At 44.3% G+C, this 26,569-nt stretch overlaps 1 protein-coding gene across 1 annotated transcript in view; it reads left to right on the top strand.

Annotated features, from left to right (window-relative positions):
* Nucleotides 1-26,569, top strand: part of CLSTN2 (calsyntenin 2) — a 636,147-nt gene that overhangs the window by 507,465 nt on the left and 102,113 nt on the right. Inside the window, exons 6-7 of the mRNA XM_024245139.3 lie at nucleotides 7,802-7,987; nucleotides 21,864-22,112. Coding sequence (XP_024100907.2) covers nucleotides 7,802-7,987; nucleotides 21,864-22,112 — 435 coding nt within the window. The remainder of the gene's footprint in view (nucleotides 1-7,801; nucleotides 7,988-21,863; nucleotides 22,113-26,569) is intronic.

Raw genomic sequence — 26,569 nt, forward strand, 5'->3', positions numbered from 1 at the left:
AGCAGTTATGCTCTGTGGACTCCTTTGGGGGCAATTAATTAATGTCCCCATTCTATAGAAGAAGAAAATGAGGCTCAGAAAGATTAAAGAATATGCCCAAGGTTGCTGAGCTGGTAAGGCAGGACCAGCTGCATAATTTGTGGGTCCTAGTATAAAATGGAAAAAAGGGGCCCATTGTTTAAAAATTATTAAGAAAGTTAAGACAGCCACAGCAGAGCGTTAAACCAAGATGGGGCCCTTCTGAGCATGAAACTGGTTGTAGAGCCAGGGTTGAAGGTCCAGCCTCCCTGATTCCTCACCACCCCTGCCTCCTTCCAGCTGAATTTCCAACCTGATGGTTGTAGACCCATAATAGCAGTTGATGAAATGTAAAAAGAATATGAATTCCTAAAAGCAAGAAGCAAGACATTCTTTTCTGGTTTTGACTTAGAAGTTGTCCAACCTGGCACAAGTGCTGGCTCTGCACCAACTGGCTGTGGGACCTTCAGTAAGGGACTCACTCTCTCCCCAGTCTGGTTTCCTCTCCCGTAAAGGAGGATAACATTCTCTCACAGAAATTTTGGAATAGTCCATAAGATCCAGGAATAGTCCTTTCCTTGTCTCCCCTGAGAGCAGGATTTGTGACAAGGAACCAAAATTTGGAAGCCTAATAAAATAGCCCATGTTTCTTAACCACTCATTGTATGTTAGGCACTCTGCTAAGCATTTCACATTTATCATCTTACTTAGTCATCACAACATCCCCATGAGATGCAGTTATGCTGTTTTCCCACTTTGCAGATGAGAAAATTGAGGCACAGAGAGGTTAAGTAACTGCCCAAGGTGCAGCAGCTGGTAAGCAGAGAAGGCGGGGTCTGGAGCCAGGTGTCTGACCCCTCACTTTCAGCCTCTGCACTCTACTGTCTAAGTGACACCTTGGCCCTACCCACCATTGGGTCCTGAGGAACTCATCCCTAGAGGCCACGCAGAGAGAGGAGAGAAGGCGAATCTCAGAAGTCAGCTTCTGTCACTCCCTTCCACAAAGGCCTTGAAGAGTCTGTTTCTGACGCTCTAAATAACCCACTCCCTGGCCCAGCACCCAAGGTCCTTGTCATCTGGCTCCAAAGCGCCTCACCCTACACCAGGGCCCCATGAAGCCCTCCCGAGCCTCATATATGTCTGCACCTTCTGAGACATGGCAGCTGCTGGGTTGTACACTCAGAAGTGGAAGTACTATTCACATCATTTCCATCTGAATGGCACCACTTGAACCTGGAGCTGTACTGACATGGGGCCCTGATGAAAACATCCTGGAGCTCTCTTCTAGTCCAGCATTGCCCTCATTCTGCAATGCTACATTAACCATGCCTTTTATTTTCTAGTATATATTCTGATGTTTTGACATCTGGGGGCCTTACTGACCCTAGAGGGACTGTCCCTCTCGGGTTTAGCTGATTCTCAGAGATCCTAAACATCTCACCCTCTCACTTTTCATATACACTCCAACCAATCTGGAGCCCCACCCCTACACACCCCTTTTTGGGGCTCTTACACTCTGGGATACCATTCACCTGCCCTAATCACCCCAGGGTCAGGTACCAGATAACTATGTCCAAGAGCTGGCTGGAATTATTCAAACTAGCAAATCTTAAAATGCTTGCCCTGCCTTACCTGTTTCTTCCCATGGAAGCCACAGTAAAGCCTCGTGCCCACAGTTTCTTGCCCTCCTTCTGCCTCCTGGCTGACACTGGTACTCCTCTGCCCTCTCCCCTGCCTGTGGTGTGGTGTATCCCTGAATCTGAATCTGTCCAGTTGCAGGGTTAACACTCTTAAATTTAACTCAGTAGAATTGAACTAAACTTCACTGAATTGAAGTTAATTCCCTCTGGTGTGGCCCTGTCAGTGGTGACATCTGCATGGATTGATCGAGGGGTGGCTATCAGGAGTATTCTGCTGTTCTGGAAATCAACACCAGGACTAACCCAGCTGCTGAATGACGACTCCGAAGCAGTCTGGATACTTCACACCCTCGCTAAACATCCTATGTATGGCTCCTTACTGGTCCTGGGATTAAATCCAAACCTCTTACCCAGCATTCATCATCTGACCTTCATTTACCTCTCCAGCCCATCTCTGCTTCCTGACTCACCCCCAATTCAGATGCACTGGATGGTCAGTGGAGATGACAGCACTCACTGCTGAGCAAAGGTACCCCCCTAGCTTCTTCCAGTAGGAGGGGAAGACCCTTGGTGCCCAAATCAAAGCCACCCATCCCTCAGAGAAAGTCCTAAAAGATGGCAGATAGTGAATGCTTGCAGATCTGGCTGAAGTGTCAGCTGCCTGAACAATCCCTGTTCTGGGGTACCCCATTCTTATCCCTCTCACTCCCCAGTATCCCAATATCCAGCCACTCACTTTGTGTAAATCCAGCAATTTCCTAGAAATCCTGATGCTTCTCCAGCCATTGGAAGCTGAGATCAAGAAGAACTGGAGGCTCCTGTGCGTGCACATTTAAGGAAGGAAGCGTGTGTTTGCCACACCTACCTCTTTCCCTTTTATTATTCTGCATCGTTTCTGACCACAGAATTGGAACAATGGACTGAACGTTTTAGATTACAACAGCCCCAAAGCCTATGCTTTCCAGAAGTCTCTTAGATTAGCTTTATTCCCCCTGTAGGCATCTAATATGAAACTTCCAAGTGGTTAATGTTCTCTTGATAAGAAAACCTAAGTTACCCAAATGTAGAAGTAGTTATAATAAAATCATCATCTTTCTAAGTTCTCAATCCACAAAGAAGGGGTTTAAATCCCAACAGCTTTTTCAGGAATACTTACACGATAATTTAGGCCCAATTATTAAAACAGTAGGCAGGCTGCTCCCTTTCTTTTCACTTAAGAAAAAAATTGAACCACAATTCATAAAGTAGTCTCTAGGCCCTTTATAAACTGAAAAGATTTTGTTTCCAAGCAGGACAGTTCAGAGAAGTTTGAGACACTCGTGAACCAATGGGTGGGATATTCCCATACGGAGCCTTCATGGGAAGGTCCCTGTGTTAGGCCCTTAGCCTGGCATATCTCATGCTACCATAAGCCCATGAGGGGATATAATTTTCCCCAATCTGCAGATGAAGCAATGGAGGCTATAAGATGACAGCAGCTTTGCTAGATTCACATGACTCGCATTTGGCAGAGTTGAGATTCCAGCCTGGATTTCTGCAGTCTTCAGTGTCAAAGCAAACCTCCAGCCCCCATAAGCTGCCCTCAAGGTCAGACACTGATAAAACTGACAACACTTCTTGATCTTTTGCCAACATTGGGATTATCACTATTTTATTTTTAAATATCAGCATAAATTGAACGTTAAACATGAATCTGTAAAAATTATAGTTGTCTCAGTTCTGGCAAATCCTCAGAATAGTGGAGGAGTTTTGTAAAAAAGCTATGTGGTCTGTAATTCTAGCACTTTGGAAGGCTGATGTGGGTGGCTCACCTAAGGTCAGCAGTTCGAGATCAGCCTGGCCAACATGGTGAAATCCTGTCTCTACTAAAAATATAAAAATTGGCTGGGCGTGGTGGGTGCCTGTAGTCCCAGGTACTAGGGAGGCTGAGGCAGGAGAATTGCTTGAACCCAGGAGGCAGAGGTTGCAGTGGGCTGAGATTGTGCCATTGCACTCCAGCCTGGGTGACAAGAGCAAAACTCCGTCTCAAAAAAAAAAAAAAAAAAAAAAACTACATGGCCATGGCCTTGGGCAAGTCACACCAATTCTTAGGCATGGTTTTATCATTTGTGCAATTAAGATAACACTCCCCCACTGGGTCCCTGAAAGGATTAAGTGAAAGGATAGTAACATGCCCCCACACCAGGTCCCTGAAAGGATTAAGTGAAAGGATAGGTATAAAAGTGCTTGGCACCTTGTCAGTGCTTAGTCATTGATTTCCTCTTATGACTTGCAATAAATGTTATTGAATAAATGGTAATTTACCAATAATATATCTATTGGACATGGTGCTTGTGTTTGGTACTGAAATGACTTTGCATGTAATCCCCCCAAAATCCAAGGTGGTAGATACAAACTTTATACAAGATGAAACTGAGGCTCATGGAGCATAAGTGATTTGCCCAAAGTTACACAGTAAGTGGTAAGCATGGGATTTAAACTCAAGTATGCTGAATTAAACATCTATACTTTTAAAAACCATGCTATCCTACCCTCCAAGAGATGAGGAGGGACAGACATTTCTTGTGGTAAAGGCTGAACTTGATGAAATGTCTTTTACTCTCTTAACCCCACCCCAACTCCTTCTTGGAAAATGGAAGATGTTTGTGTGAGTGTCTCACTCTCTCAAGGACACTGTGTTTAGAAAGCTTCATCTATTTCTTTTACTATATGGTTGCAATTTTGCCTGCTCCTCATAAACCCTCAAAAACAAGCCTCTTGAGGTCACCAAAGCACTGGCAATTGTGATGTTCCTAAAACTCTTTTATACCTGATTTCTCCCTGGTGGCCAGAGAGGGCCCTGCCCTGCCAGCTAGGGGGTGAGGGAGAGGATGAAGTCCCTACAAGATTGTGCTTCCTGGCTTTGCCCTTCACGATTTACTTGCTTGTTTATTTGAACTCCTTTTAAAAAAGATTTGAGGTGGAATTTCTCATCATAGATAACCACCAAAATATCTACATGAGAAAGTGATGCCTGCAGCCTCTGCTGAATAAAGGCAATCAATGAGGAGGGTGTCTTGGGTTTCTCCAGAGAAAAGGCCTCCAGAGACCATGACCAGAGGGGAGGTATTATGGGAGGGCTCTTCTACACTAGCAGAAACAGGAAAACCTCAAGACTGGTGCCGCAGGGTGCACACCAAGCTCCCGCTCCCGGCACAAAACTGCTTTCTCCATTTTCAGTTGACAGAAAGGGAGTTTATGGAGGGTTTGGGGAGAGAGGAGAGATAGACAGTTCTATATAGAGAAGGGATAGATGGTTCAGCAGGAGTGAAGATACAAGCAGGTGGGATCAGTACCAGAGAAGCTGCAAACAAGCCATGGATTCTGTCTGCAGCTCAAGAAGCGCTACCAAGGCAGCAATCAAGGTTAGATGTCTGGGGCTGCCCGGATCCACCCAGCAAATATTTCCTATCAAAAGATAGCCTGTAGGATTCTGTCACAGTTTCTACCACTAGTGAGCATCTACTCTGTGCCAGGCACTGACTAGCACGATGGGGCCTCAGAGGCACTGTGAAGCTTGGAGTCTAATGCTGCAGTCTAATGCTGAAAATACTGTAGAAGCATGGAGGAGAGAGGGCATCTACCTAGACTGGAGAAATCCCAGAAGGCCACATGGAGGAGGTGTCAAGAGGGATAGTGATAGAAAGGGAACCCCAAGTAGAAGAAACAACAGAAATACACAGTGGCACAAAGCATTTTGTACCTAGGACACTACACAGCTGGCCATGTGTGTGGAGGGCTTCCTATGACACTATGACTTTAGATACACCAGACCAAAAGCCACCTTTTGCTCCAGTGGTTTGTCCTTAAGATTGCATTTGAGGCTTTTGGAGCATGGGCTGCAGCAACTTCATGATCTCATCCTCTGGGAGGGGACGGGCTAATCCAGATACAGCTCCTAAAGACTATGAGAAAATAACATAGAATTAGGGATATTCTCCTTTACAATTAGTCACTCTCATCCAAACAGCCTCTTATTGTAAGTGCCCTAGGGATGAATCTCACGTCCGTAATGTGCACTCTCTACTTGTGACACACTCTGAGAAAACCCCATAAAGGGCAGCTGGTGACCATGGGGGCTCAGAGCTAAACTCAGATTGCAAAGGTACCTGAAATGTGTCAAAGTTGTGATGCAGGAGGGCGGATTGTCTTCTTCCTTGCCAGTGAACAACATTGATCAGTCCCTACTGCACGCTATGCACACATTTTCACACTCAATCCTCACCTCAATACTATTAGGTCAGTGCTATGGTCCCCATTTTCTTGATGAGATGCCTGAGGCTTGGAGACCTTCAGTAACCTGCTCAAGAACTTCCTGACCTTACAAAGCCAAGCCAAGATTGTTGCTGCATCTGCTTTACACATGCTTCCCTGAGGCTTCCCCCAATGCATTTGTCCTTGATATTCAGACCTCAGCTCAGAGGTTAAGTCTCAAGCTAAAGGAGCCCCTCTCTATTACTGGCTTTTCCTTTCATAGCACTTACTCCTTTCTGTTAGAGCAGCACAGACTTATTCATCACCTGCCTCTCTCCCTAGGCTCCTGACTTGTTTACTGCTGTACCCTTTGTACTCCAAGCAGAGCCTGGCACATGAAGTTGCTCAGTGAACAAAACTGTCTGGCTAGCCCCAAAGCCCAGTCTCTTCCAAGACAATGGTATCACCATGGTGGCGCCAGTGGCCCACTGGGAACTGAGTAGCCTTCTGGTAACTGCAGCCTGATACCGAGTCCCACAATGCAGGACTTTCTGAGTTTCTCATGGGTGAGGTCAGGCGACTTTATAGATTTTTATTTCTACTTCAGCAAAGGGATATAATCTAGCAATGTTCTATGTGACAAACATTTGGGATTAGTAAACTAATAGCACCCATAACTCACATTGCTTGATGACTCAGAATCACTCTTCTGCACATAAGTCCGGCTGAGGATGGCTGCACAGCTGTCTCAGACATGTGTCCTCGCAGAACGTGGGATGCCCGCTGTGGCAGGCAAACACACATCGTCAGTCACTGGGAGCCTGCCTTGGGTCCGCTCTGACTTTCAGGTGCTGCTGTTATTATATCAGTCAATTCCTGTGTACACTCACTTGTAGAGTTTGTATGTGTTGATTGCTGTGTTCTTGCATGGTGCCATTTTAATCGTGATTTTGTTCCTCTCTAATGCTTTATCATTTCCACATTATTTTTTCACTAAAAAGCAGTGACAAGACCATGAGACCTACTTTAGTGACTCACAGTTCTGAGTGTCTGAGAATCCTTTCACCCTACCTTGTGACCTCATGAGATCCTTGAACAACCATGCTTCCTTTTGTTTTATAACAAGGCACATGCCTTCCTAAAAATTACCATGTGAGGCAAAGTTGAAAAATGGGGCGAGAGGCACAACACTCAAAAATGTCATCGGTGGCACATTAGAAAAAAAGGAGAAAGAGAAAACATTAGCACAATATTGCACAAGTACTACAATAAGTACGGCACCTTGCCTTGAGGAGATCTGACATTTGCCTGTGAAATGAATGTAAGAAGGGTTGCCTCCCCCAGGTACTGAAATAATCTGTACAACAAGCCCCCATGACACAAATTTACCTATATAACAAACCTGCACATGTACACCTAAACCTAAAATAAAAGTTAAAAAATAAATTTTGAGATACTAAAAAAAAGTTTGGGGACGATGGGGGTTGCCTCTGGTGTGTTGTTGTGAAGTCCTTGAAGGAGTATCTGGGAAATGAATGAAAAGTTGTAACTGCAGGCATGGACGGGTGTGGCTCATAACACATGGTGAACTAAGTAGCTGGTATATGTTTGAGGGTGTGACTGTGTGTGTGTGTGTGTGTGTGTGCTCATGTGAGTGTGCGTGTGCCTGCACATGTTTTGTGTATTCCTACGTGGCTCAGTGCAGCTGGGTGCAGTTTTCTGTGTTTGCCTAATATTTCCCATGGAGAAAACCCAATGTAAAACTGCCATTATTCTCAAACTGTTCCCTAATATCTAATATATGTGTTGGGGCAAATAAGTCATAGGAACAAATTCACGTTTCTAAAAGAAATGTTCCAGCAGAACTGACTGCACCTGATTCACTTTTCATCCTTTCCTTGTTTGTTTAGACTGGACCAAGAGGATTGAGTACCAGCCTGGCTCCGGGAGCATGCCCCTGTTCCCCAGCATCCACCTGGAAACGTGCGATGGAGCCGTGTCTTCCCTCCAGATCGTCGCAGAGCTGCAGACTAATTACATTGGGAAGGGTTGTGACCGGGAGACCTACTCTGAGAAATCCCTTCAGAAGTTATGTGGTAGGTTTTTCCCTTTTGGGATTTTTAAAATCAATTGCTTTTAAATGATGTATACCAAAAAAGCATATCTTATTGTCTTAGGCAAGAATCACCCCTCCCTTCCTGCACTGATATGTGTAATTCCTGGATGGATTTTAAGTTTACTTACGGCAGAAGGGTTGGAAGGCCCAGCTTTTGGCACTAGACTCCTGACTCAGACTCCATTTATTAGTTATGTGGCCTTGGGCAAGTGACATGGAAAAGCAAAGCCTTTGCTCTTCTTTGGTAAAACAGAGATTAAATGGTAGAATACTTTCAGGAGTAGCTAGGGCAGGGCCCAAAGAAACATGAGTTCCTTTCTGCCCCACTGGTTTAGAAAGAGCAATCAGACCAGACCCAGTATGAAGAGTTAGTAGTGTCAGTCACCTGGAAAGGGATTGGTCTCCTCCCCAAAGCGCCAGCTATATAATTTGTGGGGCCCAGTGCAAATGAAAATTTGGGGCTCTTGTTCAAAAATTAACAAGAGTTTTACAACATAGACAGCAAAGCATTAAACCAAGTAAACACAACTAAGCATTGGGCCCTATATGACTACTCAGGTTGTTACTGACAAAGCTGGTCTTGCCAAAGATGGAGTCTTTCCTTATTCAGTATCACAAAGCCAATACACAAAACCAAAAGTGAGTGTCAAGCAGTGCAGGCTTTATTCAATGGCTGTGGAATTGAGAAGCAGGAGCATGGCTCACAATCAACTTCTCAACAAGTGAGGGTGAGGGGCTTAAGATACAGGATTTCTCTAATGAAGGAGTTGACATTAAAAGAAAAGGGAAGAATATTCATGTCTTTTCCAGAAATGGGTGGTGAACCTCCTGGAACCAGTAGTACCGCCTCCTTTTTAGTCCTTTTACAGCTTCTTCCAGTCATTGTCATGGCAATTGTCAACTGTCATGGTGCTGGAGGGAGTATCATTTAGCATGGAAATAAGATCATCATGAAGACTGAGGTCTTTTTGAAGTCCTTTGGTCGGCTATCTTGGTTCTATGTACCAATCTCAGCTGGTCTGGCTGCAAAGGGAACTTTTTATCACAGGCATTCTGTTTGTTAAAGATAAGCAAAGTTAGGACAGAGTAGAAATTCAGCTCTGTCACATAGTCACTGCCCCAGGTAACGAGGTCACATGCCCATGAATCTGAGTCTGGCTGCCCACAGCAGAGAAGAGCTTGGGGTGAGGGTGACGGTGGACAAAGGAAGATACTCACTTGTGAGGGACAGAGAGGGCTTGTTGTCATTTGGCTGTGAGATGGCGCCACAAGAATGGAGGCAGGCCAGGAGTTAGGAAACAAAGCTGATGGAGGGGTGCTCTGAAAGGTGAATATGGAGGAAAGCCAGCTTCACTGAGCACCTGCTCTGCGTGCCCTGCCAGCCTCTTCACATGCATTACTTTATTTAGTTCTCCCATCTTCACCATGAGGAGGTCACCCATCCCATTTTAGAGATGAAAAATTTGAGGCCTAGAGAATGAGAATGACCTGTCTAAGGTCACACAGAATAGAAAGCAACAGAGCCAGGATTTGAAAGTAAGTCTGTCTAAATGATGGGCGTTTTAGCTCAGTATCCACTAAGGCTATCCATCCAGGCCTCCATCCAGGCCTCTGGAGCTAGAATGTAAATCTCTCAGTGAGTATGTGAAATGAGAATATGAGCATCTCATAAGGTGAGAAGCACCTCATGTGTTTTGTAAGTCAGACTGTTGACATGGTGATGGGCCTCCTTCACTCCTACTCCTGCACATAGTTCATTTCTTCCTTGTTCTATCCCAAAATACTCAGGAACTCACACTGGACTCTCCAGCCATGTTTGGGAGCTTAGAAAAGGGCTTACTCTTACAGTGGGCTTGTATTTGGAGGTAACTGCATCTCCTCCAAAAGAAAAGGAGGCTGTGAATGCACAGTCTAGCCTGCCTTCCCCCAATGTGGGCCTCCCCACTGTTATCTTTGGGGCAGTTTTCTCCCTCAACTTTCACACATACACACACACATGCACATATACACACATACACACACACAAGCACACACACCCCTTCACCCACACTGTTCTAACCCAAGGAACCAAGTAAAAATATTTAGAACTGAATGTGAAATAAACTCTGCTTGATATTGCCATGTTCTATTTTTCACATCACCTGGCTGGCAGGGAAGGCCTATGGGACTGCACACCTCTCCAGAATGATGCAGTAGATCGGAAAAATCACCACAACTTCAACATTCCATACAGCTCTTGCAAAAATGGTTATAAGGGATCTGCAATATTCAGAAAACCACCTCCAGTCCTCTCCTCCATTCTGCAGCAGAGAAGCCATCTAAGATGACATCTTACTTTGAAGGAATACCCCATTTTGCTCCCCATGCACCTGAATTATAAGTCAACTGAACCCCAGGCCACTGTGGGTTAGCATCATTTCCTAAACTCCTCCAGGTTAGGAAGAGATGATGGGATCAGCTTGTTAAAGATCAGATGGGCCCAAGGGCATGCACTTGTGATTTGCTTTTGAATGTTGCTGGGGAGAGATGGGGAGATATGGAGTGTGATAAGGATTTCCTGAAGGAAGAAATTTTTGAACAAAATTGCATCTCATATATTAACACAGCTCATTCCATCTGTGCTGCCAACCTTGCCTTGCAGAAGGGCAGGTTAATTCAGCCAACAAGGCAGTTTCCCTCAAGGTGCAGCCTTATTTGGTGCTGGGAGCTGCCCTTTGAAGGAGAGAAGCCTGTGCTTCTCTCCATAGCACTGCCCCCCACACCTATGGGAATCCTGTCCCAATAACCCTGCTGAGCAGGGTCAGTCCTGCCTCTACATTAGAAGCCTGGCTTTTGAACTGCACTGGAGGAGAGCTCAGATAAAAAGGGTGAAAGCAAATGAGTGAGGCCCAGATGCAAATCCGATCCTGGGGTCAGCTTCCATGTAGGGACTCATGTTCTCTCCAACTGTAAGGGAAATATAGGCTGGATCACTTCTAAAATGGAAGCTGGGTTGTAATGCCTGACTCCTGTAGGGTACTTTCAGTTCCAGAGACAAGTTTCTGTTTGTCTTCAGTGGATGGTAGACAAGCTTCTTGCTGGGCTTCCCAACTGGGGAGCTGCCATGACCATTTAAGCCTCCGTATTCATGCATTTTTCATCCTACAAATCTTTATTGACTTTGGATGGAAACAGGGAGACCAATGAGGATATTAGAGCCACGGTCTAAGCAAGAGATAATGAGTTCTGAACCAGGGGAGCGGCAGGAAAAATGAATTTAAGACAGGCTTGGAGACAAAAATCAGCAAGACTCAATGATTGATTAGCTGTCAGGAGTAAGAAAGGAGGATTCTAAGAAGGCTCTTGTGTGAGTGTCTAACTGAATGAGGGTGCTGCCAACCAGAGCTAGGTATCCAGGAGCAAGGGCAGATCTAAGGGAAAACGATGGCAGTTGCCTGTGGTATACCCTGGTGTGGACACCACATTCTAGCCTGATTCTTGACCCTCCCAAAGATCAGCCTCCACCCTGCTGATTCATTACTACAGCACATTTCGCCCTGATGTTCTGCTTCTGCTTGGTCAGGGCACCTGCTTTGGTCCCTCAGCCTGGTTCCTTCTCATCCATAAGCCTTCACTCACATTCTCCTCCCACTAGGATGGTCTCTCTCCCCTTCACCTCTCCAAGCCCTTCCCTCCAGTCAGCATTTGCCTGCCCTCTATGCACACCAGGAGTCAGTCTGTGGAGCTACCTTGGTAGTTTGAGTTCTGGAGTCTCCTCTGTGATGCTGTAGTCGTGCAGTAACCTAGCCATGGATATCTCCTCAGAGGGTCATCATGGAAATCTGGACATTGCCCACCTGCTTCCTCCTCCCTCAGTCTAGACCCCATCAGGAGCAATGAGGGAATCTGGTTTACTGGGGAGTTGGACAATAACTGGTGTCAAGCCTGCTGTCAGGAGGTACCTGAGTAGATGCAGAAGCACTTGAAATGCCTCTTTGGGCCTAGGGAAGCATTGGATGTCAGGCATATTGCTTCATGGATTTATGCATGGAGACACTGCCATTCTGCTTTGGACAAAAAAAAATGGAGGTCCCCTGAACCTCTGTGTCCCCTTTAGCTTGTGGGGCCAGATTTAACTCAAGTGGCCCCCACCTTCCTTTGCTCTACATGAAGCCAGGCTTCCTAGAGAAGCAGGACCAACTGCTTATCACTTCCTCTGAATTCACAGCTCCACATGAAGGACCCTGCCGTCTAGGCACCAGGCTTTCCAGAGGTGCATGTCACAGAACTATCTTGAGTATGAGATGAGAGTGCAGCCCTCAGTGAGACCTCTTGGCCAAATTAAATTTGACGTTAACAACAGCCCAAGAAAAGGTCCACTTTGATGGCCCTACATCACTACATATTACAGAAACTAGAAAAGTAGTCGGTGGTGCATATGCCCTTGGTGGTGCGAGGCCAGGAACCTTGGTGGTTCCTCATAGGGACCACAGGGCTCCTGGCTGCTGGCCAGTACCTCCTGCACATGATGTCTGGGTCAGCTGTGTTGTGTGGAGTGAAGAACGCTGAGCGCAGGTCCTGTTGAACAAAAGACCATAGAGTGAGAGCATGCTGCAAAAATCACGTGGTTCGTGTGTCAGAGCAGTGCACATGACCAGACCCTAAGTTGTTCTCAGGATTTATATACATGTGAGCCCAGGAGACTTTGGTAGAGGGTTCGTTCATCATTCACTCCTGCACAAATTTATTAATTCAACAACTATCTGTTGAGTATTCAGATGCTGTGCCAACTCTTAAAATAATGTAGAGATTAAAAGACCATGTAGTTCTAGTGTTGTATTACACAGTAGGGCAACTATAGTAATAATACTGCATTGTATATTTCAATATAGCTAGAAGAAAGGAGTTTGAATGTTCTCACCCCAAAGTAGTGATATATATTTGAATGGTAGAGTTGCTAATTATCCTGAATTGATCATTACCCAAGGTATACATGTATCTAAATATTGCATTGTACCCCATAAATATGTACAACTGTTATGTGTCAATTTAAATTTTTTAACATAAAAAAAAATTCAGTCTTCTGGAGAAGACAGACATATTAAGAAAATTATAATGCAATTTTTGTAGGCGCTATAAAAGTCCATGGTTTTCTAGTGCACCTTGCAGCTCAACAGAACTTGTTCTCACTAATAACCACCATCAGAGGTTTTCATACCCTCATAATAGCCCAACTACAGGAAGCCATGATGGGTTTCTCTAAGACACTGCTAAAGAGCTGGAACTTCCCAGCATGACAGTGTCAGTCTCCTAGTCATAGCCAGTGCCTCCATTCGCAGAGAGGTAAAGTGGGCCTTTTACTTTAAGGAAAATAGGTGAACACGTGTTGGAAGTCTGATTAGATCCCCAATCATACAACAGTGAAGGGCTGCACACACTGACTTATGGATGCTGACAGCGAGCAGTGGGCTTCTTTCTTATGCTTATTTCTTGCAGGTCATTTAAGCAACTACAATACAACATGGCCTACTATGTTGGGGAGGAGATTTTTGCCTGCAGTGACAAAAACATACCAAGCTGGAAAGCAACTAGGTATCCATGGCTCTCACTCAGGATCCTGGCCAACCACCAAGATGAAGCAAAACCTAGTTTCCTTCACCTGGCAATCCAAGTTTCTGATTCCAGGGCCTTGGAGGAACTCCTCTTTTCTAGGATTCTAGAAGTGAAATGATAGTTTTATTGTGGGATCAGTAGTATGTGAGCTCCTGAAAGGACATCAAAAAGTCCTCCATGCCTATGCTTAAGGTATATGGTTAGAGAAATGGGAAAATCACTGATATGGATTATCAGTCAGGGTAAGACAGGTTATGCTGTAGTAACAACTGACTGCAAACTTTCACTGTCTTAAAATAACAAAGGTTTATTTATCATTCTTACCACATGTCCTGTCCTTGGATTGGCTGTGGCTCTGTGCCATGTTAGTTCCCCACCAGGATCCAGGAAAATGGAACAGCTTTGATCTAAAACATTGTTGATTTCCTGGTAGATGGAAAAGATGCATGGTGAACCACAGATGGGCTCTTAAGGCTTCTGCTCTGATATGACACATGTCACATGCACACGTATTTCATCCATCAGAGCAAGTCTCATGGCCAAGCTGATATCAGTGGGTCAGAGATTTGTGTTGTGAATAGAATACATTCTACCACCACAAAGTCCCGGCAGTCCATACAGCACTTGTCAAGACGGCCTCCCTCGCTTCCCCTGAGATTCTACATCACTGAACTCCTCCACCCACCAAGCTTCTTCCTTCAGAAAATAGAAGACTTTCATTGCATCCCTCAAGGTAGAGCCACTTCTGTTGGGTTCATTGCTGCATTCTCATGGCAGTGCCTGGCATAACTTAGATATTACATAAACGTCTATTGGCATAATATGGAGTTGATATTGCCAAAATATGGAGTTGATATTGCCAATTGTGAGAATATCTTACAGAGTGAGGCCTGTGTCCTTGATTATAGTGGATCCTCTCCCTGAGATTCCCCACTTATCCCTGCCCTTTCTCATGCCCAGAGGTGGACCCTGAGGAGGAACAAGTGGTGGCCCCATGTCAGTCACTCTTGCCACAGGCTCCCTGAAGTGCTAAGGACCCTCTGGCCTCACCAAGGCCATCCAGAGAAGAATGCAAATTCATCAATTAAGAAGTTCAGACAGTGACTGCCATCCCTAGGCCCCATTCGGGCTTTTGTACCACAGTGTGCCTTGAAATCTGCCTCGTTCTTTGTGTCTGTATCTATTTTCCGGCTCGGAGTGGCTTCCCCACCCTGCTAGGGCCCAGGGACGTCAAATCAGTTTTCATCCCTGGTTTCAATCCCCCAGCACTCAAGCTGCAGCTGCTGTATACAAGACCAGTGTGAATCCTCAGCAGCCTGGGCCCCCAGGGACCTTCGCGGAGGATTCCAAAGGAGCATCTTAAATACACCCTGATGTGTAGACAGTGCTGTATCATCACTGCAAGTGATGCATTCTGTTTACCCACTGCCTTCCCAAGGGATCCCTGGGGAGAAGAGAGACAGAAAAACCTTGGAGAAAGTAAATCTTCTCAGTTTGTTTAAGTGTACCAAAAAATGAAATACAATCTGTTAAGTTTGTGGAAGTCTGCACCATCTGGTTAAATGCAGCTTGATGGTTTCTGGCAGGCAACATCTGCGGGTTAGGGAAAGTGGCCTGCCGCTCCCCCTCAGCAGGGAAGACAAAAGAGCCCCACATTATGGCTTTGCCAGGGCATATGTCCTCAATGTGCCCCTCTGTCAGAGCAGTAGCCTGTGTAGGGAGGTGGAGTCCCATGTGACTAGGCTGTGCTTGGCAGGTCATATGATTGGCCCCCTAAACACTACTGTGTGGTAGAAAGAACACTAACTGGGTATGTGAGAGCTGGGCCTGCTTCTAGCTAGCTGTGACTGTGTGATTTTGGTCCAGTCGTTTCCCCTCTCTGGGCCTCAGTTTCTATGTTTGCAAAATGAGCAGAAGGTTACAAGATCTCCCCCCAGGTCCACTGAGGAGGTGCAATGGGGAGTATGGGCTTTGGAGCTGGGAAGTCCTGGTGATGGGTCCACTCATTAGCTGGTTGCCATCCTGGGCTCACTCTGCCTAGGGCTCTTTATCTGTAACCTGGAATCTTAATGATATTCACCGCACAGATGAGTAACTAAAAAACACGTGTAAGGCTCTTAATTCAGGCTTGGCACCCATTCTGTGCCCAGTAAGAGTTCATAGGAAAACAATAAAGTTCTGTAACTATAAAAAATAAGGTTATATAGGCCAGGCCTATATATAGGCCTGTGTATATAGGCCTATATATTACAGGCTCATACCTGTAATCCCAGCAGTTTGGGAGGCTGAGGCGGGCAGATCACCTGAGGTCAGGAGTTCAAGACCAGCCTGGCCAACATGGTGAAACCCCATCTCTTCTAAAAATACAAAAATTAGCCAGACATAGTGGCGCATGCCTGTAATCCCAGCTACTCAGGAGGCTGAGGCAGGAGAATCTCTTGAACCCGGGAGGCAGAGGTTGCAGTGAGCCAAGATCATGCCACTGTACTCTAGCCTGGGCGAGAGCAAGAGTCTGTCTCAAAAATAAAATAAAATAAATAAGGTTATATAAATATTGGATATATCTATAGAATAACCCTGACCAGCACTGGGGTTATTTCATAACCAATTTTGTCTCCCAACCTTCCTTTGATGTCATCCCCCATCACCCCATGCATGGTCTTCTCTGCTGTGTACTTCTCTATGTATATCCAAACCTGTTTGGAGAGAAATTCACAATCAATTTCTTCACTAGTCTAAGGTATTAATTGATGTGTGAATTCTATAGGAACAGCAATGTCCTTAGCCAAAAAAAAGGACCCTCTGGTGGTGGAGTTTCAAGCCCTGCTAGACCCCACCCTGCTTCTCCTGTGTGGAGGCCTTGGTGCTCCACATGGTAGCAAAGCTGGCCTCTGCAGCCACCACACACACATCTCTGCACTGGGCCCTGCTAGATCATATTGGTCCCATTGGCTTGAGCTAGAAGTCAGAAGCCCTGAGTGCTCAGCCTGCATCTCTCTGGCCGTCCCAAGTTTCAAGAACCGACATGCTCTGTGTGTACCTCTGTCACCATCTGTCTTCACACTGGACAAGTTTTGGTATCAGACCCAACTGAATAGGTCAAAGAAGCTATTGCCATGTTGTGTTATTCCAGGGGTACTAGGAAAATGCACTTTCCCCAAAAACCATGTATCTCCTACTTCCAAACCACTCACAAATCTCTCTCTGCTACCACCTTGATAGATGTCTTTCTTAGAAATATCTGTGGAGGGTGGTATTAAAGGACAGCAAAGATTTTATTGGCCATTAAAACATTTGTATAAATTAGTTTATCACGTAAGTAACATGGATATCAATTAAGGAGTTAGCAGCAGGGGATGAGAACAGGTAAGTGTGATGAGAGGCGTGGGGCGTGGACAACGGGCTGGATGGACCCGCCTAAGCATTGGGTGAATTTCCGGGAGCATCTCGTGAGAGCACTGAGTGGCAATTATAAATATTAACTGAGTGCCTACTATGTGTGAGGTGCAGTAACAGGCAAAATCTCTAGGAAATACTCATGTAAATGATGCCGTCAACTCTGCCCACACTTCCCTTTGATACATACAAGCTACAGCATGAGCATGAATTGGGAGATTTTAATCTCTACCTGCACAGACACCACAATTCCAGAAGCCTCTCCCAGAATGAACCTGTCATGGTAAGAAGCAGAGCATCTGGGTTCTAAGGATACATGCTCTTCACATAGCATAACCTTCTATTGCTAGCCAATGGGTATAGACCTGATGATCTCCTCCACAGATGGAGGCAAAACTGGCTGAGTTGAACATTTTCAAACAAGTAAACTGATTTCCAGCATGGCACCTTCCTTGAGGAATCTTCAAAGGGTCATTTTAATGGTAGGAGATTTTTTTTTTTTAAATTATTATACTTTAGGTTTTATGGTACATGTGCGCAATGTGCAGGTTAGTTACATATGTATACATGTGCCATGCTGGTGCGCTGCACCCACTAACTCATCATCTAGCATTAGGTATATCTCCCAATGCTATCCCTCCCCCCTCCCCCCACCCCACAACAGTCCCCGAAGTGTGATGTTCCCCTTCCTGTGTCCATGTGTTCTCATTGTTCAATTCCCACCTATGAGTGAGAATATGCGGTGTTTGGTTTTTTGTTCTTGCGATAGTTTACTGAGAATGATGATTTCCAGTTTCATCCATGTCCCTACAAAGGACATGAACTCATCATTTTTTATGGCTGCATAGTATCCCATGGTGTATATGTGCCACATTTTCTTAATCCAGTCTATCATTGTTGGACATTTGGGTTGGTTCCAAGTCTTTGCTATTGTGAATAATGCCGCAATAAACATACGTGTGCATGTGTCTTTATAGCAGCATGATTTATAGTCCTTTGGGTATATACCCAATAATGGGATGGCTGGGTCAAATGGAATTTCTAGTTCTAGATCCCTGAGGAATCGCCACACTGACTTCCACAAGGGTTGAACTAGTTTACAGTCCCACCAGCAGTGTAAAAGTGTTCCTATTTCTCCACATCCTCTCCAGCACCTGTTGTTTCCTGACTTTTTAATGATTGCCATTCTAACTGGTGTGAGATGGTATCTCATTGTGGTTTTGATTTGCATTTCTCTGATGGCCAGTGATGGTGAGCATTTTTTCGTGTGTTTTTTGGCTGCATAAATCTCTTCTTTTGAGAAGTGTCTGTTCATGTCCTTCGCCCTCTTTTTGATGGGGTTGTTTGTTTTTTTCTTGTAAATTTGTTGGAGTTCATTGTAGATTCTGGATATTAGCCCTTTGTCAGATGAGTAGGTTGCGAAAATTTTCTCCCATTTTGTAGGTTGCCTGTTCACTCTGATGGTAGTTTCTTTTGCTGTGCAGAAGCTCTTTAGTTTAATTAGATCCCATTTGTCAATTTTGGCTTTTGTTGCCATTGCTTTTGGTGTTTTAGACATGAAGTCCTTGCCCATGCCTATGTCCTGAATGGTAATGCCTAGGTTTTCTTCTAGGGTTTTTATGGTTTTAGGTCTAACATTTAAGTCTTTAATCCATCTTGAATTGATTTTTGTATAAGGTGTAAGGAAGGGATCCAGTTTCAGCTTTCTCCATATGGCTAGCCAGTTTTCCCAGCACCATTTATTAAATAGGGAATCCTTTCCCCATTGCTTGTTTTTCTCAGGTTTGTCAAAGATCAGATAGTCATAGATACGTGGCGTTATTTCTGAGGGCTCTGTTCCGTTCCATTGATCTATATCTCTGTTTTGGTACCAGTACCATGCTGTTTTGGTTACTGTAGCCTTGTAGTATAGTTTGAAGTCAGGTAGCGTGATGCCTCCAGCTTTGTTCTTTTGGCTTAGGATTGACTTGGTGATGCGGGCTCTTTTTTGGTTCCATATGAACTTTAAAGTAGTTTTTTCCAATTCTGTGAAGAAAGTCATTGGTAGCTTGATGGGGATGGCATTGAATCTATAAATTACCTTGGGCAGTATGGCCATTTTCACGATATTGATTCTTCCTACCCATGAGCATGGAATGTTCTTCCATTTGTTTGTATCCTCTTTTATTTCATTGAGCAGTGGTTTGTAGTTCTCCTTGAAGAGGTCCTTCACATCCCTTGTAAGTTGGATTCCTAGGTATTTTATTCTCTTTGAAGAAATTGTGAATGGGAGTTCACTCATGATTTGGCTCTCTGTCTGTTATTGGTGTATAAGAATGCTTGTGATTTTTGCACATTGATTTTGTATCCTGAGACTTTGCTGAAGTTGCTTATCAGCTTAAGGAGATTTTGGGCTTAGACAATGGGGTTTTCTAGATATACAATCATGTCGTCTGCAAACAGGGACAATTTGACTTCCTCTTTTCCTAATCGAATACCCTTTATTTCCTTCTCCTGCCTGATTGCCCAGGCCAGAACTTCCAACACTATGTTGAATAGAAGTGGTGAGAGAGGGCATCCCTGTCTTGTGCCAGTTTTCAAAGGGAATGCGTCCAGTTTTTGCCCATTCAGTATGATATTGGCTGTGGGTTTGTCATAGATAGCTCTTATTATTTTGAGATATGTCCCATCAATACCTAATTTATTGAGAGTTTTTAGCATGAAGGGTTGTTGAATTTTGTCAAAGGCCTTTTCTGCATCTATTGAGATAATCATGTGGTTTTTGTCTTTGGTTCTGTTTGTATGCTGGATTACATTTATTGATTTGCATATATTGAACCAGCCTTGCATCCCAGGGATGAAGCCCACTTGATCATGGTGGATAAGCTTTTTGATGTGCTGCTGGATTCGGTTTGCCAGTATTTTATTGAGGATTTTTGCATCAATGTTCATCAAGGACATTGGTCTAAAATTCTCTTTTTTTGTTGTGTCTCTGCCCGGCTTTGGTATCAGGATGATGCTGGCCTCATCAAATGAGTTAGGGAGGATTCCCTCTTTTTCTATTGATTGGAATAGTTTCAGAAGAAATGGTACCAGTTCCTCCTTGTACCTCTGGTAGAATTCGGCTGTGAACCCATCTGGTCCTGGACTTTTTTTGGTTGGTAAGCTATTGATTATTGCCACAATTTCAGCTCCTGTTATTGGTCTATTCAGAGATTCAACTTCTTCCTGGTTTAGTCTTGGGAGGGTGTATGTGTTGAGGAATTTATCCATTTCTTCTAGATTTTCTAGTTTATTTGCGTAGAGGTGTTTGTAGTATTCTCTGATGGTAGTTTGCATTTCTGTGGGATCGGTGGTGATATCCCCTTTATCATTTTTTATTGCATCTATTTGATTCTTCTCTCTTTTTTTCTTTATTAAACTTTCTAGCGGTCTATCAATTTTGTTGATCCTTTCAAAAAACCAGCTCCTGGATTCATTAATTTTTTGAAGGGTTTTTTGTGTCTCTATTTTAGTAGGAGATTTTTTTTTTTTTTGTAGTGGCTGACTTTGGAACCCAAACCCTAGGTAAGATGAGGCTCTGATATACAAAAGTCAAAAATCCAAAACCTGGGCAAATGGCAGGTAGTACACACAACCACTGTCCATTAAACCCATCAGAGTTTATGACTGACTGGTCAGTGCCATACCAGGAAAGAGCCCCCATACCCCTGCCCACCCAACTCAGGTCACACTTTAGACTCCTTGACTTTTATTATTTGAAAATGACTGCAAGTTCCTGGCCCTCCTTCCCTTAGTGCTTGAGCCCTGTCTGTGTATGGAACAGAAGGATGGAAAGAATTCTGTATTTGAGCCTCTGTGGAGAGTCAGCAGAGGCCCCAGACCTACCCAGCAGGACAATCCAGTCTTCTCTGGCAGGCCAGTTGTTGCCTCTCACCTCAGTGCCCCCCTCCACAAAGTTGGTGATTCTTCTAAAATAAACCTGCCCCCACTCCTGCTGCCTCAGATGAAGTCTTCATGCCTTAGCCTGAGTACTATTATAGTAGCAGCAGAAATAATGATAATGACAATGATAACATGATAGCTAAACACTGAGTGAACCTTCGCCATGCAGTGAGCACGCTACTGCAAGCTCTAATGCATTATCTCATTCAGCCCTCACAACTCGTTGGAAAGAGGAAACAGCGTCACAAAGGTCAACTGATTTGCTCATAGTCACAAAGCTAGCAAATTTTGCTGTCAGCTGTCAAATTCAAGTTCTGCTGACATCAAAACCTGTGTTCTCAACCACTGCATCATTTGGCCTCAACAAATATTTGTAAAAAAGTGTAATGAGTGGTTCATGCTCCTTCTCATGGGATCAGAATCTAGAACTTTCCCCAGTCACAGCCCTGATCACATTTTGTCAACTTGCTGGCTCTGAACTGTGTCTGACTCACCTTCATAGAGCCAGCACCTAGCAGGGGTCTTGGCACGTGGTTAGTTCTCAGTAGATGGCTGGCAGGTTAACAGATGGATAGGTGTGTGAGCGAATCCATCCATCCAAATCAAATCCTGGCTTTCTCCAGGAACCCTCCCTGCTAGTAAGAGCCCCCAGGATTTTTCCAACTTTCTAAATTCCTCCAACACTTTTTTCTTGCATCCTATCTTGCCACATGCAGCACTTTTGTCTGTAAGTTACTGATGCCTCCCCAAGAAAACCATAAATAACGCAAGGGCTGGAATAGCATTTGGCACTTCTTTTCCTAAGTCACATAACTCATGGTTAGGCACAGATGTCTCTGAGTAAGTACACTGAGTAGTTCATCTTGAACCAGGAGCAGAAAACAGATGAGGACACCGCCCCATTAGGAATGACCTGTTATCCTTTCTTTCCTGACCCTCTGCAGGAGCCTCCTCTGGCATCATTGACCTCTTGCCATCCCCTAGTGCTGCCACCAACTGGACTGCAGGACTGCTGGTGGACAGCAGTGAGATGATCTTCAAGTTCGACGGCAGGCAGGGCGCCAAAATCCCTGATGGGATTGTGCCCAAGAACCTGACCGATCAGTTCACCATCACCATGTGGATGAAACACGGCCCCAGCCCTGGTGTGAGAGCCGAGAAGGAAACCATCCTCTGCAACTCAGACAAAACCGGTGAGTCTCTAGCCCAGCCCTTCCACCCCTACCCCAGCAGCTGCCCATTTTTTCCCAGATGGTTGGACATGGACACAGCCAAGGAGGATGTGGAAGAAAAGCAGGAGCCTGAGAGGAACCCTGCCAATATATATTCTGGTCTCTGGTTTTCTGGCCGCTGATTTTCCAGGCTTGGCTTGAGGTAGAGCAGGAGCAGAAAAGTGGGGAAAGTAGGGATACAGACACAAAGGATGTAAAAGCTGGAATCAGTGGTTTTCAAACTGGATTCCTCAGAATGCTAGCATTCCCGGAAGTGCTTTGGGGCTGCTATAAGTGAGATGGGGGTGAGAGAGGAATCTTTATTCCTACTTCAAACAAAGAAGCTCCACCTTTACTGTATTATATACAGTAAGATTTCCAAAAGCTATCTTTTGAATAAAGTACTGCTAATTTAGAATGGTAGTTTGAAAACCTCTGACATGTATAGTAATGATAGCTATCATTCGATAGGCTTTTCGCATGCTGAGCCTGTGCCAAGAAGTTCATGGCTTGGTGGTTAAAAGTCCCCTAACACTGATTAGCTAGGTAACCTTGGCAAGTTGTTTAGCCTTTCTGTGTCTCACTTTACCTGTCTGTAAATGGGACGTTATAGTAGTATCTACCTCATAGGGTTCTTATGAGGATTAAATGACTTCATAATCATGAAGTGCTCAGAACAGTGCCTGGCAGAAAGGAAGTATGATAATCTGTGTTAGCTATTACTATTCTAAACACAAGTCTCTATAATTATTTTATAAAAGCCTTATTGTTTTTGCCATTTTAAGGATAAAACATGCCTTAGAGGTTGACTAACTTGTCACAAGTAGTTATACAGTCAGTATCAGAACTAGAATGTCAGCTTAGATCCAACTAAATCCAAACCTATGCTCTTGTCACTACACCCACCCATCCCCACATACACACACAAACATCCCAAGATCTTATGCAAATTGTACAACTCTGCATTTAATTACAATTCTACAATTTCCCATCTCAAATACAACTTTTGCTAAAACACCCAAAATAAATAACAACCACAGCAGATGTAACAGTAAAAAGACAATATAGAAGAAGAGCTGAAGCTCGGCCTCTGCTATTGGACAGCCAAAGTTTCCATCTCAGCTTGACCACTTCTTACGGCATGACCTTTGAGGAGTTGCTCATCTCTCTGAGCCTCATTTTCCCCATAGGTAAAATGGGGAAAATAAACATGAAATAAAGTATGAAATTACTTAGTAGCATCACATGCATAAATCAGTGTTCCATTAATTTATTTGATGTTGTTGTTATTATTACTTCCAGTTTTATTCCTCATTACACTGCTACAAGAACGCCACATTCTCTGTTTCAATTGATCTTTATAATAAATGTTAATATATTTTATGGATGCAGAAACTGAGAAGTGCCTGGCTTTCCCTATTTATATGGCAAGTCTATGTAGAAGTCAGTGCCAAAGACAGATTTTTCTTTGGGACCTTCATGCAGGAAGGTGGAGGTTTGGGACGCAGTTCAGTAGCCTGTGCAGTGCCCTGTGAGGTATTCCCATCATAATCCAGGAGCCAGCATCCCAATGAGATAACAGCTTAAGAACGTGCAGACAAATACAAAGCAGTGTGAGCTGGGGTCAGTGGCCATGCACATACAGTCCTTTCTGAGCTATATCGAGTCCCCAGGGAGGTAAGTCAGACAGATATAAATGTTTCTGCTTACAAAGGAGGAAATTGGAATATGGAAGGCTGAGTGACTGGCCCAGGATAACACAGATAATTACCAAGAAAGACAGGATTGGACCTAGATCCTCTGACCCTGTGTCCCAGGCCCATGCTATTGCACCAGTGGTCCTCATTACAATATATTAGTGCACTTGTAAAAACGTGTAGATGTTAGAGCCCCACCCAGCTCAATAAGAATCTTGGAGGAGCCTAACGGGAAGCCATGGCTGAATTTGGCCTCAACTGTCATCACAGCAGTCCCCTGAGAAGGCATTTGGCACCCCCTAATTAGCAGCACCCTCAAATTAGCAGCACCCTAAGCAGCACCCAGTGTTCAGCTTGGGCCCTTGTGTGAAACAACACTCAAGATTGGCACAGAGAAAGTGGGAAGATTTTTCTCTAACTTTTCTGACAGCAAGAAAAAAATCTATAAATACCCCATCCTAAATTAAAAAAAAAAAAAATCCGGAATAAATGAAAGCTTGATTATGGCTTTTTTACATCAAAAATTTTTTCAAGTTATAAAGCAATGTATGTCTATAGTGGAAACATGAAAAACACAGAAAAGCATAAAAGAGAACACATAAATTACCTAAAATCCTAACCACTCAGGAGATATTTTCTGATAACATTTAGTACATTTCATTACAATGTTATTTTTGCTTCTGTGTATATATAGAATGCCCTTAAACTTTTATAATATCTGTGATATTATTGTGCCATCAGTTACCTTTATATAACATTATCTCCACATCATTTCTCCATGTGATAAAACATTTTTTAAAATATGGATTATTGGGGAATTTAAAACTCTGCCATGTAGATTTCTCATACTTCATGTCACTGGCCCCCTTTCGTTAGATATTTAGATTGTCTCCTTTTAAATGCAAACACAGCAATGCTGTAAAGAGTATTCTGGTATATACCTTTTGGACATTTCTTATTATTTCAGCCAGAAGTTGAATTACTGATTCAAATAATAGAAATGTTAGGAAAGGAAGCTTTTGCTGTAAATTGTCAAATTGCTCTTCATGAAGATTGCACTAAGTTCTGCCTGGTGTACTAAGTAAAACTTACTAATGCTGTTCCATTATAAATTATTTTATAAATAGCTGGATAACAGAATTGACTAATCAGCAAAGGCTAACTGCAAAAAAGAGAGAGAGGACCACTAACACCACTACCACCACCAAGAAAAACATCTCAGTAGCTAACATTCTTTCCCCATGGTTTTACCTCCTGTCATTGTCCAGCAGCCCCACATGGGTCTGGAGGGTAGGTGAGCTCTACTTTTCCCAGAACACTCAGTAGCCAAGGATTCTTGCTTCATCTGCTGCTGCCATTTTCAACCATAGAACAGAAAGCAAGGCTAGAGCTGAACACAGAAGGATTTTATTGGCCAGAACAGAAAGTAGCATGTTTGACTTCTCATACACATTCCATTTGCCACAACTTGGTCACATTGCCCCACCTGCCCATGAGGAAGGCTGTGAAATGAGTTTAAATGTGAACCTAGGAGCAAAGAAAATAGGGTTAGGTGAACACATAGCCATGTGTCTACCTTGAGGTCATTGTATGGGGCCCTGTGCCCCTCTAAGCCCACCTCTGTTGGGGTTTACCTCTCCATTCCTCCCATGAACAGTGCACTTTCCAGTCACCTTCCATGATTCCTCCTCAGCCCCTGCCTTGTCGCAGTAATCAATCCCCTCCTACACACACATCAGCTCCTCTTGCTGGAATCTTCTTCCCCTGGCATGCAGCCCTTTTCTGTCTCTGAGTTTGAACTGAGAACAATGAATGATCAGTAGCTATGTACAGTGCTAACCACTTCCCTACAGGGTTTTCTAAGAGAGAGGGGCCAACCTTGTTCAGCAATCACCAGGTGAGACAGATGGAGGTGTCAGCCTGGTAGAGAGTGCTAGGATGGTCCCCCTGCCTGCTAGAAAAGGGACGGAGGTATTTTCACACTTACAGAGGTGCCCAGAAAACCACTCAGAAGGATTGAGGTTGTTGTTTGTAGAAAGGAAGTGAGAACCTTACTTTTGCTGCCAGTTGGCTGAGCTGCAAACACTCTTAAGTCTGCTCCAGGCTGGTGTCAGAGCAGAGCCCAGGCGAGTCCTGGAAAGGCCTGACTCATGTCAAGTTTAGGGTACATGAAAGCTTGACCCTGATTCTTGCCCAGGGTGTCTGAAGGCAAGTGAATGATGGGGCTGCCACAATTATAGGGTGAGGAGAGAGGGGCCAGAGGGAGAGCAGGTTCCCTGGTACAATTTGGCAGAACACAGGTGTTTTTGTTCTTGTGGGCCAAAGGGACATCCAGAAATGTGCAAGGCTAGCAACCAGAGGGCTGCATGCCAGGAAGAGGGATCCCAGTAGCAGGAGCTGATGTGTGTGCTGGAGGGGACTCCTGAGAGACGGGAGAAGCTGAGGAGGAATTATGGAAGATCAACTGGAAAGAGCATCTTTCACATGAGGAATTTGCCGCAAGCACAAATGTCCCAGCCACCCAGAAAAGGAGTGTGTCACTTACCATATCAATTCCTATGTAAAGATTTATAGCAGGGCCATCCTTACAGAGGGTGGGGAGGTGAAGATGGCAATTTGGAGACCTCTGCAGAGCCTTTGGAAAATGAAAAACTCTACTGGCTTTTTAAAGAGACTTTATACTTCTTTTCCTCTCATCCATATTCCTCTACCTCTGACCATGGTTAGAGCTAGGAGGAGGTT

This window comes from Pongo abelii, chromosome 2 (genome assembly GCF_028885655.2).
Source record: "Pongo abelii isolate AG06213 chromosome 2, NHGRI_mPonAbe1-v2.0_pri, whole genome shotgun sequence".
In the NCBI taxonomy this organism is placed as follows: domain Eukaryota; kingdom Metazoa; phylum Chordata; class Mammalia; order Primates; family Hominidae; genus Pongo; species Pongo abelii.